The sequence below is a fragment of the Schistosoma haematobium genome, chromosome 3, assembly GCF_000699445.3.
Source record: "Schistosoma haematobium chromosome 3, whole genome shotgun sequence".
Taxonomy (NCBI): domain Eukaryota; kingdom Metazoa; phylum Platyhelminthes; class Trematoda; order Strigeidida; family Schistosomatidae; genus Schistosoma; species Schistosoma haematobium.
In genome coordinates this window covers 39,405,134-39,422,952 of record NC_067198.1, presented here as the reverse complement: position 1 = coordinate 39,422,952, position 17,819 = coordinate 39,405,134, and the positions used below count along the sequence as shown (strand labels likewise).

General features: G+C 29.6%; 1 protein-coding gene across 1 annotated transcript in view; it reads right to left on the bottom strand.

Annotated features, from left to right (window-relative positions):
* The window catches only part of GLI3_1 (Transcriptional activator gli3), a 137,594-nt gene that overhangs the window by 38,259 nt on the left and 81,516 nt on the right, over window positions 1-17,819 (bottom strand). Inside the window, exon 3 of the mRNA XM_051213838.1 lies at window positions 4,384-4,916. Within this exon, the coding sequence (XP_051069850.1) occupies window positions 4,384-4,696 (313 nt within the window). The 5' untranslated portion in view covers window positions 4,697-4,916. The remainder of the gene's footprint in view (window positions 1-4,383; window positions 4,917-17,819) is intronic.

Genomic DNA, 17,819 nt, shown 5'->3' with positions numbered 1-17,819 from the left:
AGCCAGCGTTCAGTATTTTGCACGTTACACTTCAATCAATCTGTAAAATTACACAACCATCTTTCACTTTCATTGTTGAATAAGTCTTCCACACCCTACAAGGTCGAACTTGCCTGGTCGCAAAAATTACATGAATTGTCTTTTACATTGATCCCCTACAATCATATAACTTCAAACAATATACGCCGTGGTCTTAAGTCATTCAACATAATAGAGAAATTGTGAAGCTGATCTAAAGGATTCGATAAAGACCAAGGCTTCACGAATATCACATAATGAAACTGGTGCGTCACTTTGATCATCTAGCTTTTCTCAGTTCATTCGATTTGGCTTCGGAGGAGACCTCTACATTATCATGAATCCTTAACTGAATGGTTTCGTAAAGTAACACAATTTAAATTGTGGTTATTTATGATACTCAGTTTTTCAGATTGAAAATGAAGAACAACCCTAAACCTATAACTTTAGTTGAATGATAAATAAACCAATAGAAACGTATTCAAAAGTTTTAAAAACTTACTGCCTTCGATACAGTTTACTCTGCAACTATACAACTTATACTGAGGTATTTAATAGGAAAAAAAATTATATTATTACTCATCCAATTTTACCTACTAAAAATAGTTTAAAGGTTTTAGTGCTTATAAGTAGAAATCTTAAGGAGTCAAATTTACTTCAGTCTACTGAATAAGTATATTTATTGTTACACTTAATCTTATTCTTAAGAAAACATATATCCTTAACTAACAAACGCATGATTCCATTGTAAAAATCATCCCATACTTTTTATAAAACATTTGATCTACTAATGAGTAGTTGAAGTTTATATAACCAAATTATGAGCTAAATTTCATATACCCATCTATTGTACGCTTATTTTCGATTCAAGTCTGTCAGATCGTATACTAAAAATCACAATACTGTACTATGGGTTTCTAGAAATTCAAAACATATTTCTTTTTTTCAAAAAGAAAACTGCCAACAATCATAAAATTTGGATAACTTGTTTACCGAATCTAAACTTCTCATCTTCTAAAATTAATCATTGTAATATCTAACTTATTAATGGCATTTTATTTAGGTGAAAACTTTAATCTTATAAATCTACACTTAAATTTCGGTTAAACTTTCATAATAATTATAAAGTTAACACCTAAAGGGAAATAAGAAACATGAAATATCAATTGTTTATTTAACTATTTCATTGAATAAATAAAATGTTGACCAGAAAGTCAATATACAATGAATAATCAATAAGATATTAGTGAAACTACTCATTAATTATTAATCATTAATAGTTTTATTATTATTATTTTGTAAAGAAGTCCATTTTCTACCTGGTGGCCTTTATAACGTATGAAATGGTGTAATTTATTTCGTTTCTCCTTCTATCATTATTATTATTTGTTACACTAATGATTACATTAATTAACATGAATGTAGAATGATTAATTTTCATTCAAACATAACTAAGATATATTTGTCTTGTTATCTATCATCTCCACCATTATCTCTCATTGTACAATTAACTGGTTTCTATCTCCCTGCCACCTTTCAATTTTCACCCACCTGTTTATCTTTATTATTACTATTATTATTATGGATTATATTTTCTAACTAAAAGGAGTTGGAATATGATCACAGTTATTCAATCGTTTATTATCATTATTATTAACTACTAATAATACTACTGACTAGTTTTTAGTTATAATCTTTTAGAAGATAGAAACATGGTGGGTGGTTGACATAACTAATAAAAATGTTTCTCTGTATTTCCTAGTTAATTATCTTATTTCAAAAAAAAAATTAATGAACAGTTTAATGTGAAAAAAACATCACAACCGATAGTATGTAGTTTGTCTAATAGATATATGAATTGAGGTCATAAAGTGTTTATTTTTTTGTACAAAATGTAGAGTACATTATACTCGTCCTCTCTACTATGTTGTTCATTTTTAGTACTGCATATATCAGTATTCTTACTTACTTACTTACTTACTTACTTACTTACTTACGCCTGTTACTCCTCGTGAAAGAGCATAGGCCGCTCAACATATCAGTATCCAGTCATTACATTATACATGAAAGTCTTGAAAAATGGGGCTTTTTGAATGTTTCTTCTTTTCATAGTTTATCAATATTTACATTCTTTCAATTAGCAATCATTCTGACGGTGAATACATAAATGATTTACAAATACAAGACAATGCTTTCAGCAATATAGAATTTCAGTGATCGTTCTATGATTTAATCAAATTTTTTTTAATCTCCATAATTCTCACTGTTAATTATAATTTACTTAAAATTAATTTTCTTTTTTATATTAATCTCTATAAACTATATTCATAATTTCACAAGGATTATAAACTAGAAACGGATAATAATTTGCAATGGAATCCAGGACAGGGTTAGGATGGAGAGTACTAGTGCGTGGCCTATGCTCCTCCACGAGAAGTAATAGGCTTAAGTAAGTCAATAAGTAATGATAACCTTGAAACAATGAATTTAATACTATATTGGTGTGAATGAGAATTCATAGTTTACAATATAGATTTATCTTAGTTAGACAACTAATGAAAACAAGAACTGATTTAATAATTATTTCGTCCTAATATAAAATTTCTTATCAGTACGTATCTATAACCTTATCAGAAATCTGACACAGGAATTACAGGTCTCGTTGAGAGCGCTTAACTTAACCAACAATCTGAATAATTTACATTTCTAATTTCAATCAGTTTTTAAGATTTAAAGAAAAAATCATCTTTAGGTATCATCAGTGGATTCTAAACAAATCATCACATATCTCAATATAAATGACAATGTTAGTTTGTTCAATAGTGCTTAAAATGTTAGTTAGATATTACGTATGAATGAGAAAAATTCACTTATCAACTATTTGTTAATTCAGGATGATCATTGGATAATTTGAAACGATGCACAAATTATGGAAACTTTTAAAATAATTTGTGTATACAGTGTAATCTCTGAATAATTTTGTGATTTATTACAATTTACAAAGATTACGATAGAACAATGAGAAGACGGAGTTGATCTGAAAAATGTGATGTATTAGCGCCATACATTTCGAACAATCTGTAATCGGACAATGCAATCAAGGGTCAATGAACATGTGCCTAGATGGCTTCAAAATCAATGTGTGTCAAATGATCCGATCAATGTAGGAGGTAGAAAACCAAGCTCATCGATAGCAAAACATATAATTGAGACGGGGCACAAAATTAACAATAATACAGCATTTAGAATGTTGTATAGAAATTGTCAAGGACGAATTCTTAAGTTTATTGAAGCCCTGGCTATTCGTAAATTTAACCCCCCCCTTATGTGTACAAAAACAATTTGTCGTAACCTTGAATTTACCTTGGTAATCCTTAAGTCATTCTATGGCCTAGGATAACGTGACAATTTCTTATTCTTTCTCTCCCCTTAGTTATTTTAATTGGACTTTTATTTGTTTGACCTTTATTAATTTTCATATAAAAATGCCCTGACAAGTATATGTGTGACCAGATTGTTCGAAATGTATAGCGCAACTACATCACATTTTTCAGATAAACCCCGTCTTCTCACTGTTCTATCGAAATTTACAAAGATTAATCAAATGAGTAGAATGTAGATTCGTACGATGATTGATATCCAAAGGACTGAATTCATAATTTCAGTGAAAAACTTCTATGATAGAGGTCATCAGTGATCTTTCAACCAGTTACCAGTTGTAGTCGTTTGCTTATATGATCAAAATTTTCTATTTAATTCTCATATAAATGTTTATGTTTTCACCTTTACACACTTTTTTTCTGATTGCTGTCTTGTAATATACTTTGCGTCTATATTAATACTTCTCTATTCTATTCATTCATTTGTTCATTGAAGAGTTTGTAAACAGAGAAGAGAGTATTTGTATTTTATCTTAGAAACTATGTCTGTATCATTTCATAATAAAAAGAGATTAATTCATTATGAATAGACTTACATCATAAAGCGTTTTCAATCATTGAAAATCAAGAAGTGTCGAGTAACTTTTTCACCTTATTTCTGAATTTATCAGTAGTAATTACTCATGACTTCACCAGATTTTGAACTCAGAATTAAGAATAAGATAGTCATTACTGATGAAAATATATAACTGTTACATTATATATCATGAATTCCAACTTAATAATGGTCTAGCCTTTGTACCAGAAGGTTTTAACAGCTTTAGACCCTAGCGAAAATACATGACTCGGTGTATTTCAACTTAGTTCCTACCTTTGGAACTTGTCCGTTTTCTTTGGTGAGATGTCATGTGGCGTATGATTATTACATCGAAAAAATATCATTGGAAGAAAAAGAATAAATAAAGTCAATCATACACCAACTTACTTTCATTCTTCTCGTGTACAACAGTGGTAGAATGTGTATCATTTATTTTATTGTCACTAATACAATCATTCATAGATGACTTGATTTTCACATCACTATCATTATTATTGTCATACATAGTGTCATTTTGTTGTTGATAATTATTAATAGGAGTTGTGTTAATATGATTATTAATGGTAGTAGTAGCATTAGTAGTAATAGTAGTGGTATTAATGTGAAAAAATGAATTTCGTTGATATTCATGTAAGTGACTTGTCAATGATAATGACGATTTAACTTCAAGATCACACATTGATGAGTCACTTCCAGTCATTAGTTTCAATCTATTATTATATACAAGAACAGAAATCAATCTACATCAATGGTATTCTTTTATAAATAATCCGTTGTATTATTGTTAATCATCGAATAAAAGTGAATTGTCTCATGTAGATCTAGATGTAAAGTGAACAATGCATAACAAATATTCCAATTGATCATTGATAACCAACTATCATTGCAGTTTTGATATACTTCGAAATAAATAAGGAAACCTACATACATACACACAGGGAGATTTAAGGAAAACAAAAGCAATGTAAAGTATACTTAGTCGATAATATTTGAGAAAATCATACATAGTTAAAACAAAATATATAACATTTCTATGCCATATTACTTTTATTCTTTGGGGTCAAATATCTTCTAGAGAATGTCAAGTAGTATAGTTTGAGAAAGGATAGATAGATAGATAGATAGATAGATAGATAGATAGATAGATAGATAGATAGATAGATAGATAGATAGATAGATAGATAGATAGATAGATAGATAGATAGATAGATAGATAGATAGACAGATAGATAGATAGATAGATAGATAGATAGATAGATAGATAGATAGATAGATAGATAGATAGATAGATAGATAGATAGATAGATAGATAGATAGATAGATAGATAGATAGATAGATAGATAGATAGATAGATAGATAGATAGATAGATAGATAGATAGATAGATAGATAGATAGATAGATAGATAGATAGATAGATAGATAGATAGATAGATAGATAGATAGATAGATAGATAGATAGATAGATAGATAGATAGATAGATAGATAGATAGATAGATAGATAGATAGATAGATAGATAGATAGATAGATAGATAGATAGATAGATAGATAGATAGATAGATAGATAGATAGATAGATAGATAGATAGATAGATAGATAGATAGATAGATAGATAGATAGATAGATAGATAGATAGATAGATAGATAGATAGATAGATAGATAGATAGATAGATAGATAGAACCCATTTTTAATTAAATCTACAAATGAAAATATATCCGAATGATTCATCCTAGTTGGTTAAGTACATAAATGAACTATCTAATAGGACTATTCAGATTATCATTAAATATGGGTTAAACTAGTGTATAAGTGTATGTATTCATGTATCAATCCGATTTCTTTACGGGACCAATTAAATCCATATCATCAGTCCTTGTATTCCCGTCAAGCGTCATCGAATTCGACGTTTCACTACGAAACAAGTCGGTTAAACATTTACCAGACTCTACATCAGTATAAACTATTGGCAGTAGCATGAAACGGATACATGTCAAGCCTTGCTTAAGTTAGTAGACTTGTATTTTCACAGTGGGTTATGATGGACTCTAGTTGATGTGTTATTGAAGAATTTTATTTTATTTCCATTGAAAAACTATCAACAGATGGGTGTTTTGTAAACGGTATCTTCCCTGTCTTAAGTCCTTCTGGGGCCCTTTAAAAGTTACTGACCGTCTCAAGCTCAAGTGAAAGGTGGAAATCGTAAAAAATAACCTCGCTAACAAAACACTAACCAAATTAAACCAACTAATCCATGTTAACTCTTCCCTGAGTCAAAGAATCTTCATGTAGAAAAGTTATGGTACTTCATGATGAAAGCTAGGATTATTCAAAAACCAAAAGGCTGATTCCCCTTCTAACATCCAGTGCAACAAAGAAGTTAAGTATATGGAATGTATGGACAATGTGAGACGGTCTCTTTCTATTAAGTTTATCAATGAGCTTTAGTAGATGATAGTTGATTCTTAGAGAGTTTCAATGTTGATCAATTCAACTAATTTGTCGATAGTAGATCACATTTACAAACAAATTATATTATGTTAGTGGTTAAACAAAAAAGCTATTAAAGTGCTGATACGAAACATTCTATCTACTTATTGGATAAATTAAAATTTGAACTGTACTATCTGCTTTAAGAATGTGGAACATATCATTCCTATTGTATTAATATAGTAAATCAAATGTTATATTGAACATTGAATAGAATTTGAAAATTCAAATGAAATCAGATTGTAAACTTAATAAATCATTTCTAGGTGTGAAGTATTAAAATAACACAAACTATGTCCATCTGAACTCTGTCTAAATTAGTTAAGTTCATCCTAAATGTTCACTGATTTCTTAATGCAAATGTATTATTCTACAGATTGATATAATTTATATATACCATATTACCACACAAAACAGTATTTCCTGTTCAAACAAGCAAAAATCAGTATTTATATATATATACTCATTCAATGCTCAGTATTGTCGGAGATTATAACTTTAACTGACGAGAATATCAAAGAAGAAACTTCAGCAGAGGGTGGTGAAAGCTAGATGGTAGAAAGAAAGATAGATAGATGCATAGGTTCTTTTGAAAAGAAACCTGTTATTCCACAACAAAAATAGAAGAATTTACCTTCCTAGGAAATTGCCGACAATCACCAAACAACCATTACTTGTAAAAACCCTTTTAAAAATCTATTAATAGAAAGTAGAATATGATGAATTCATTTTTTTCACTTAGTTTTTTCTGCTCATTTTCTCAGCTGTGCTCTTATGTTAATGTCAGTGTTCTTTGTTTGTTGTATATAAGCTAAAAATTCTTATTTTTTGACAATCAAAAATGTATTGATACCAAAGAACTGTCAAATGCCTACGTATTCCTCTAATACTACTATTATCACTTACATCAGTAGTAATAGTGGTTGATGATGTTGCTGTTGGAATGCTAGGGAAAACAGATATAGAATGCTTAAAGAAATAGTCAAATTAAACACGGTTTTCTTTATTATAGACATTCAAATATTACTCTGTTTTATCTTTTTTTCTTTTCAAAAATATTCAATAGATAACAGAAAACTATCCAATTTTCTGACAGTCAACCAATCCCAACATATTCGCATAGAAAATCATTAAACTTCTACACGTCTATATTTATCTGTTACATTCCTATGTTCATTTTTATTTCACATTCAGTGTCTATGCACTAAAAATAACTGTATTCATTATCTATTTAACAAGTTTTATTGACCAACAATCACTTATTCATTTTTACACTGAAGACACTGCACACAAGAAGGTGTTTTTTTTCTCTTCTATCTTATAGATCTATTTTTAAGAAGGTTTGTTATAATTACTAATCTTGTTGCTACTTGTAATCAAAATGAAAATGAGATAGTATTCAAATATAGATTAGAAGATTGGAATAATGACAATTAGTTGACATTTGGAACACTTATCCTATAACTGTTATTGTTAGTGTCATCACTGTATTTTGTAGGTCAAGTACATACATACATACACATACAAAATGGGATAAACAGATAAGTAACAAAATGTTTCAAGTAATGCAGACGATGAGACAAATCAATTGATTGTCCGTTAAATAACTTCACGTGACCGATACAGTAATTATTAGTCCGACAGAAAAGGAGTAAATATTACTAATCATATGTAAGTTAATGAAGCGAACCATGTTTAATATTAAAGAAAAAAACGTATACGACAGTATGTAGCCTTGAAAAAGTGTGAAATTTCAGATATTAAATAAACGGAGTGATTTTATAACAATTTCCATCACAAGCTAACATCATTTGAGAGAAACCATTGAAAACCACTAACGAATTAACAACTATTTCTCCTTAGATTCACTTGATGTTGTTTTACTTATATCTTCCCATTGTTATTTAAGACTACAGTTGATCAGTCTCATGTTGGCATATGTGCATCCTGTGCGGATTGCCTCCATATAACCTTAAGTCACAAGCTTTTTAAGCAAAGATGGATAGTGGCTAGCACTGGAGTTCAGGACGCGCGTTTCGTCCTAGTTGGGACTCATCAGTTGGATGTACCTGCATCCTAAAGTTGATGTTCACTCCGGGACTCGAACCCAGTACCGTTCGATTCATACGCCATCACATTGTCCACTTAGCTAGTTCTTAGTTTTGAATCGCCCAGTAATGAACACCTACAATATTTCATCAAGGAAACCTTCAGGACTCCTGATGAGTCTAATAACTAATTATCTCTTATTTCCATAATAATTAACTCCAGCGATCAAGCTTACACTCTGGTAATTAAAGTTAACTAATTATGAAAGCTAGTCACTAATGGAATTAATTAATTAAGTTATATGGAAGACTGTTTACGATTTGAAGGTAATATTCATCATCAAATAGTGTCAATGGGAGAATATTAGAAAAAAATCCCTACAAAACTATTTCATTCAACATAGTAATACAACGGGAACACAATGAGTTCAGTTTTGCACAGTACTATGTACAACCACTGATATGTAAAACTTTCAGTTATATTAATAAATTTTATGAACAATCGTTTGTTTCTAACTTTTAACTTGAAATTACATATTCTCTTTAAATTTCTTTATTTCGGTTCGTAATATGAATAAGAATATACATCTTTACCCGTATATCTATATATGGGATTACACTAAACACTGAAATATTATTTAATTCAATTATCGCCTAATAGAAAAAAACAACAAGTAAACAGATAACCCATATAAACATTAACAGATCTGAGACAAATCTTTATCATTTCTAATAATGTCATAGTTCACTTAGTAACAACAATGAGAAGGAATGAACAAATGGAAAGAGAAAAACATGCACTAAAATTAATAATCTAAATAACAACTATAAGTAAATAGATATAATTGATAAAATTCAACATCTCGAATATACTTATACAAAGTTGAAAATTTTAACAACAAAAATCAGAGATTTGCAAGTGTGTGCGTGTATGTTTGTTTGTTTTAAACGAAATCAAAACTTTACCCTGTATATCACTATGCATATAGGAACCTTACATTGTATATGAATCATCGGAATTTTGGACTCGTTAAAGTGAAACATTCAAGTTATTCTATTCTCTATGATTATTTAGTATTATTGAATAGGGATAACTATTTAAAAAAAACACAACTAGATTTGAAATAATAGTTGAGGATATTGTCTCTATAGTTAACTTAATTCATAACATGATTACACAATTTACACAATGTACATAGAAAATAACTCTAATTCAAATTATTCTTTAAACAAATAGAAAAGTATCAGAAGGGGTTTTGTGGAAATTTTAGTGATTTCAATTTTTGAGATCATGAGTCAATTGAAGCTAGACCATCATGGAAAAGCTGGCAGCAATAGATGACCATTTCGTCCTATTGTGGGACTCCTCAGCGGTGCGCACCAATGGCCGCGCCCCGCGAGGTTCGAATTCAGGACCTACTGGTCTCGTGCGCAAGCACTTAACCACTAGACCACTGGGCCGGTCGGCGCCCGACGGTGTTAATTTCTAACTTCAAGCAATCCGCGAAATTGAGCGACACACCCACGATTGAAATTAATAAAATCTCCACAAAACCCCTTCTGATACTAATCAACATATGCTCATTAGTAACTGGCTTAAAGAGGTATATCCTGGAGTTTTAGTGAGAAACAGTGACCAGTAGAGTTCAATCGGGTCAGTTGTGAGATAGTAACCCACTGAAGACAATGGTGGATGTGTCGTTCAATTTTGCGGATTAGTTGAAGTTAGACACTAACACCGTTGGATGCCGATCGGCTCAGTGGTTTAATGGTTAAGCGTTCGTGTGAGTGACCGATAGGTCGTGGGTTAAAATCCCGTGGGGCGGGGTCGTAGATGCGCACTGCTGAGGAGTCCCACAATGGGACGAAATAGCCATCTATTGCTCCCAGGTTTTCCATGCTGGTTTAACTTTAATTGAATCATGATCTCATCAGTTGAAAAAGAAAAGTAGTTAAAAATTTTATGTAAGTTAGATAATTATCCAATTTAAACAAAATTATTTTGTGGAGAAAATAAATCGTGAAAATTCACACTTGAACATTGCTTTGAATTATTCAGAATTCATTGAAATAAAAGATATGTTTCAATGAATCTAAACAGATGAATTTATGAGTCAATATATGCTAGACTCTCATTGAAATCCTGGAAGCACTGGACGGCCGTTTCGTTCCAATATGGGACTCCTCAGTGGTGCATACCCACGATCCAGCACGCGCTATTCAAATCCAGGACCTTTGATCTCGCATATGAACACTCAACCTCTAGACTACCAAAGTGGCATCCGACTGTGGATTTAAATAACACAAGTCCTGTTGAATTATGAATAGCAATAGAATTTATCTGATATTTACTTTATCTTGATGAGACGTAATTCAAAGAGAGTAACGTTATTGTATTCTACTTTACATTACTGGTCAAGTTAAGGAATCATTAGAAGTTACAAAGCACTTAAATACTATTTTGTGTTAGTCTAGGACTCTTCAAAAGTGTGCATCCATATCCTACACGGGAGGTCGAACTTAGAACCTTCAATAGTTTATATTTCTAATTTTAATTAAATCTCAAGAATTCGAGATAATCGAACGCCATATGTAGTTTACTATTTCATATCTGATATGATTGAAGTTCACTGGCAATTGCATTTCAGTTTTATCAAAATTTTGAATTTACCTTATTGACAAGTGACAATGAGCATGAAAATTAAATTTAAAAATTCTTACTGTTAACCTGTCGATGAACTCATAATAGTTACGGAACAAGAGAAAATATCAACAACTGCGATACATATAAATAATAACTAGGAAATATTTACAAAATATTTTTTTGATTTTGCCGCCAATTTATTTTCCGCTCTTTATTTGAATATTTCTTTTGTACTATGGTAAATTAGAATGATGGGAAAACAAATAAATAAAATAAAATGAGCATTTCCCATTATTTTATTATGAAAGTGTATATGTATGGTAATGTATTTGCGTGTCAATAGATATTTATCACTGTAATAACAGTACTATTTCTATTACTACTACCAATACTACTACTACTACTACTGAGTTATCTTCCTGTTTATTGACATAAATCTCAATAATTTTAAACTATAATCTAGATTGGTTGGTCAATGATAAAATGTAAAGTTTCTCAAGAATATATTACTGAATACATATATTACTTCCAACAGTGAGTATAATAATAATAATAATAATAACAGTAATATTAATAATCACATCTGTATTAATAACTGTTATACTCAACCAAAGTTGAGTTCAGTAGAAAAGAAAATATTTATCATTGACTAACTACAATAATTTTTTTCTCTTTTCGTTATGTATTTTTACGGTTGCAATATTTATTTATTTATTTATTTGTGTACTTAAATACACTTGTATACAGAATCAAAGTGAAAATCAGAGTGAGAGAGGGGAGAGGGGGAAGAGACAAAGAGAGTAAGTAAGAGATGGCGTGTTATCTAGTTAGTTGGTTAGTTAGTAAAAAATAAAAAAAAGACAAAAAAACAAAAATAAATCCATGAAATATAAGTATGTGTAATTTATTTTTTTATTGAGGTTTTAGTACTTCAAGAAACGTGGGATAAACAAATAAACATTACATTTTCACTTTGAAATGGGTTTTTCCTTCCACCGATTTATCTTTTGTTTAAATCTCGTGTAAAATAAATATTAACATTTATTAACCATAACAATACTAAGGAGAAAAAGAACCCGAGGGAAAACAAGAGTTTTTATTAGTCATTAGTTCTTGTTCAAAACAACTTAAACTTATCTACATGTTTGATATATGTGATATTTTGGATGATGAACATCAAAATGATGTATTCATAGTAGGTATTACTAGATATATTAGCCAATAAACATTTGGTGGTTCAATGGTGAAGATAAAAAAAATATGCCGAAGATAAATTCAAATGGAGAATAATAATAACAATAATATTGAAATGTGTACAACTTATACTCAACTATGGTTTCTATGTTGACGACCTATAGAGGTTAGAACACTTAATCTTTGACATATCATTATGGATGCCCGTTTTGTTTATACAACAAAAAAAAACAAGCTTCTATGACAATTTTACGTGTCCATAAATAGAGCGGATCAGTATCAGCCATTTATATAAGTTGAATGACAGTGCAAAACGATACTGACTTAAGGTATGGGAAATAAATATTTTTAAAAATCTGACAATGCAAAACTTAAACACATGAATCTTGGAAGTAAATCCAATGTTTCGCCTGGCAATTCGGTTCAAGCTTTTTCAACGAAATATATATATATATATTTCTCTTGGTTTTAAAAAATCATCCCTCAATGGACATTAAGTTTCATTTACATATCTCTCAAGTCAAAATCCTATTCCAACATTTGACTATCTGATATTAATTGAATAACTGTATTGAAATTCACATTTCCATCTATCCAATTGAGAATTTCTCATCAATACGTAAATTCTTTGGCTGCAGCTAAACACTTTTACACTTAAATTAAAATTTATAAAAAGATTAACCAATATTCAATGTTATTGATGAGCCACTGGTCATTACCTTCCAATCAACCAACCATTTTTGAAACTCTAACATCCTTCTCTTAGTTTTACAATACATAACTTCAAGTAAATCATCAATTATTCTTAAATTCTGGTCATTTAATCAGATAATTCATGGAGTAACTAGGTATTATGTCTTCTACTTGATTACGGTAGAATGCAATAAACAACTAACGGCACTCGAATGTGTAGAACACTACAGTCCCAAATCAGAAGACAGAAGAAGCGGGGGAAGTGATTAATATGAAAAAAATCAAAAATATACGAAAAAACATGAGTATGCATAGTTATTAGCATTGGTTATAACGTCATTATAATTTAGCCAATCCACAAGGAAGCGAGTTATGCAATGGTCCAATCGTAGCATACCACGTTGATATTCTAGAAAGCTCGATCAAGTGCTGATTGAGTGGAATCTCTTCGTCTTCTTTGGAGCCTATAAGAGCTTCGTCGTGCTTCCCAAAGCCATCCTAACACTAATATCTTTTTATTATCATTGATTGATATCAGCTGAAAAACGATTTAAATCAAGACAATAGGATGAAATTGATTTTATTCTATGTGTGCATGATGCAATTTTTTGATCTTAAGTGATTTATTAGATGTAGCTAATGGGTATTAATACTAAATTAACCATGAAAATTGAAAGTTCTATATTTAGGTCTTTATTTTATTACGGTTAATTAATATTGTAGGAATAGTTGATAATGTCAATGAAAACTATCATTCCAATATTAGTTATTTCGACTATAGTTAATATTATCTCACTATTTTATAAAGCGATCGTATTTGGTGGTTAACAATTTGGTAAATGAAAATTCCACATGAATAGACAATAGTTTCTGTTATCAACCCAAATAGGCAAAATACTCAATGTTCATAATTTATTAAACTTTTTTATGATCACGTATACATAATATTCTACTGATGTAGGTAAATTTCACTCCTGTCCATATAGTCTAGTGGTAATATTTTAGCGAAGTTTTGTTCTCTGAGATGGATGGTCTGGACGTGGAGCTTTCATCGTTTTTTCTGGACAACATCCTCAGCACAAATTTCAAGTAGAAGTGAAGTGTTCGAATTTCTTCACATATGACTCCCAACTTGTTCTATAGACTTCGATCTTCATTGGTTATTGTTGACTTTTAACTCGTCATTATTTAATTCTTTATTTTGATTGTATCTCCCATTGATTTGATTCGTGGTCCCATATTATTATGGACAGTTATAATAGACAAATATAGAACCAATAATCAAATCAATGGGAGATACAATCAAAATAAAGAATTAAATAACGACAGGTTAAAGACCAATGAAGATTGAAATCTATAGAATAAGCTGGGAGTCATTCGTGAAGAAATTCGAACACTTCAATTCTGCTTGAAGTTTGTGCTGATGAAGTCGTTCAGAAAGACTATGAAAGCTTCACGACCAGACCATCCATCTCAGAGAAGAAAACTCCACTGAAATCATTCACATGAGCTACAAATCTTCTCCATCATCAGTGGCAATATCTTACATAATAGAGCTGTGTGATGTGGGTTTGGTTGTTATAAGGAGTATCAGGTAAATTAAGATAGCAAGTATAATGTGTTGAAGAGGCCCAGACTGTAATAAAACCAACGTTCATGGTTTCTTGTCAATTATCTTCAACTACCTATAACAATCTTGATCATAAATTGATACTATATCAGGAATTACCAGTAACCAATCTACTGACTAAAACAGACATATCTATTCTTCAACTGAAGTTCATTCTATGATACTAAATTATTTTTTACTTGTTATGATCTATATATGCACTGATCATATAAAAACAAAAAATCATTTTTACAGTTTCTAACGAAAAATTCAGATTATCCGCCATGTTGGTCATTTTAACTTAATTGTTATTCTCATAACCCTCTGTTCCACTATCTCGTAACCATATTTTATACATGGTATCTTCAAATTATTTTCAAACTGATTATTAAACATACAAATACAACATACAGAATGAAAGAACAAATTTACTTGTATTTCATCTTCAAAGAAGATAACATTTTTTAAAAAAAAAATAAAAATAAAAGAGAAATAACTCGAAACCCCCCCCTCACAAAAAAAGAAAAAAACGAAAAGGAAATTAGTCAAATGACAAATTTATAAATCATCTTTTGTCACTGATATTTTTTTTCTTTGTTTCACTTTCGCACTATATTCACTCACTCATTCTCTCTCTCTCCCCTTCTCTCTATCTCTCTTTTCTGTTTATCATCATACTTACCTACATATTTATACATCCTAACAAAAACTCTAATGAATTTAATACAAGACTAGACAAATGTAATGATTATTCATGATGAAAATGAGAAGGGGACAACATTCTAATTTACAGATTATAATGAAATAAAAGATAAATAAAAGAATTTTGAACAACAACAAAAAAAGATATACACAAATCTACAATATGTGTTCATTATATGCCATGGCAACTAAACTGAGATGACTTTTACTTCAGAAATTTATATTGTTTAAGGATATCTATCTATCTATATAAATTCAGTGGTCAGTCTGACTAATCTCTACATTGTTTAGTTTATCAATAAGTTTAATTTTGAAGATTATAAAAGGCACATTTTTTTTTCTAAAATGAAACTAGGTAGTTGATAATAAAAGAATCTTAACACAAAAATATTTTTTAAAAAGAATGTAAAGGAGTTTTTCATGGTTGTTCTTTAAAAATACAACAATGGTACATGTTAATTTATTTTATTTCATTACTGAACAATAATTCCCCCACATTATAATGTGTATTTGTATGTGATTACATCATAAGTCATTTGAGTTCTTTGATTCATAATGATATAATTGATTAAGTTTTATGATTGTTCTAAACGATATCACTAGAGCTTACTTCATGATGAAGCTTAAAGAACTGAAAAACCAAAAAAAAGTATATCCATTTGAGCTGAAATTCTTTTTTATCATTTTAAAATGATGAATAGTAATGGGTATTATTATCTGTAGATGAATTTACATAAAAGAGTTTAAAACTTTAATTGAGTAATTCATATTAATTTTATATTATTAATCAACTGTCAATATTATATATATATATATATATATATATATATATATATATATATATATATATATATATATATATATATATATATATATATGGTATGTTGAATAATTGTGACAATTTATTCCTAATCAGTTTTCAAGTTCATGAAACGTGAATACTACAAAGAGTTTAGTTTTAGAGTTGGTTAACTGATATGAATCATTGAGTGACTATTTAGTCACTAATGATTTTGAAGTTCCGGGAAGTACTAGAAAATATGTTTATCTTAGTAGTAATTTAAGTATTTGACGAACGAGATCAAAAAAGTACACGACTCATTAGGTAAATTAACTGTCATTACTTTGTAATAATATTCAATAATACTAAATCTATTCAGTCACTTACAGCAATATGGGTAATCGCAACAATTAATCGGTTATAATCATCATAGAACCTGACACACGTTTTCATCGAATTAAGTTATAGCACTACATCAGCACAGCAATGGAAAGATACAAAGACAAATATTAGTATATTAAATGTTGTCAGATTAGTGGGAAACATTAGATACAGATAACATCATCTAAGATGAAAGAGTGAATTAGCGGAATAAAAAGTAAAACGATTAATTTTTAAACCCACGATCTCGAGGAAGACAAAGTGAAAATGCATTCGGATTACCATAAATAATTCTGAACCATGTTGTGCAATGTCTTCAGATACTGATTATAATTATCACTCTTACTCCAACTTGACAGTCTTCAATTAACCTTACTAAATAGTTCCGTACGTGTAGAAATATTTACATGAACTCCCACACATAAGATCAAATAAAAAAAACTAATCACTGTCAATTACTGTGAGTAATATAGCTCTGAGCTAGCAGTTTGATTCTTTTCAGCTTCTTAAGAAAGTATAAAAACTAAGATTAAACAAATAAAGAGTAGGTCTTTACTATCGAACCATAACCTGACATCAATCTATGAAGTCACTGACTGTTAGATTGAGCCATGTATCAGGGGCAGACTACCTAGTTAGGGACTTCAACATGATTGTTATGAGTGGTTGGAGTCATTAGATGATATGGCTCGGAATCAATCAGTTATTCTTAAACTAATTATACCTTTAATTCTACTAATTCATTCTTTCTTCTTGAATCATATTGTTCATATCCAATGTATTCCATGACAACTTATCTAACTACTATACTGAGTTTTGTCTTGATATATTCAACATACTGTACTGATGTAATGTGGAAAATTCAGCAGATACATACATATACGTCAGCTTCTACGTTACTTATGATTAACTAATATCAATTTTTGGTAGGAAATTCCAATTTGTTAATCTGTTGAATATCATTTATAAATGAAACTAATTCTACACAACTATATATATATACATGGGTGAGTTATGCAATTCTGTAATTGATCAATACATTGTAATGTTTATATTTCTATCTGCTTTTTATTTTAAATTTATCTAAATAAACATATGATTACTGATAAAGAAAACATTCACAAAGTATTCAATATGTATATGCATAAAGATAATACTTTATGAAATTGCCTACATTCTATTCTTCTCTCTTTCTCTCTCTATCTCTCTCTGTTCTATTCTACATTTTATATAATGCCTAGTTAGAACAAAGAATTAAGAAAAAAAAGCATATCCAATGTA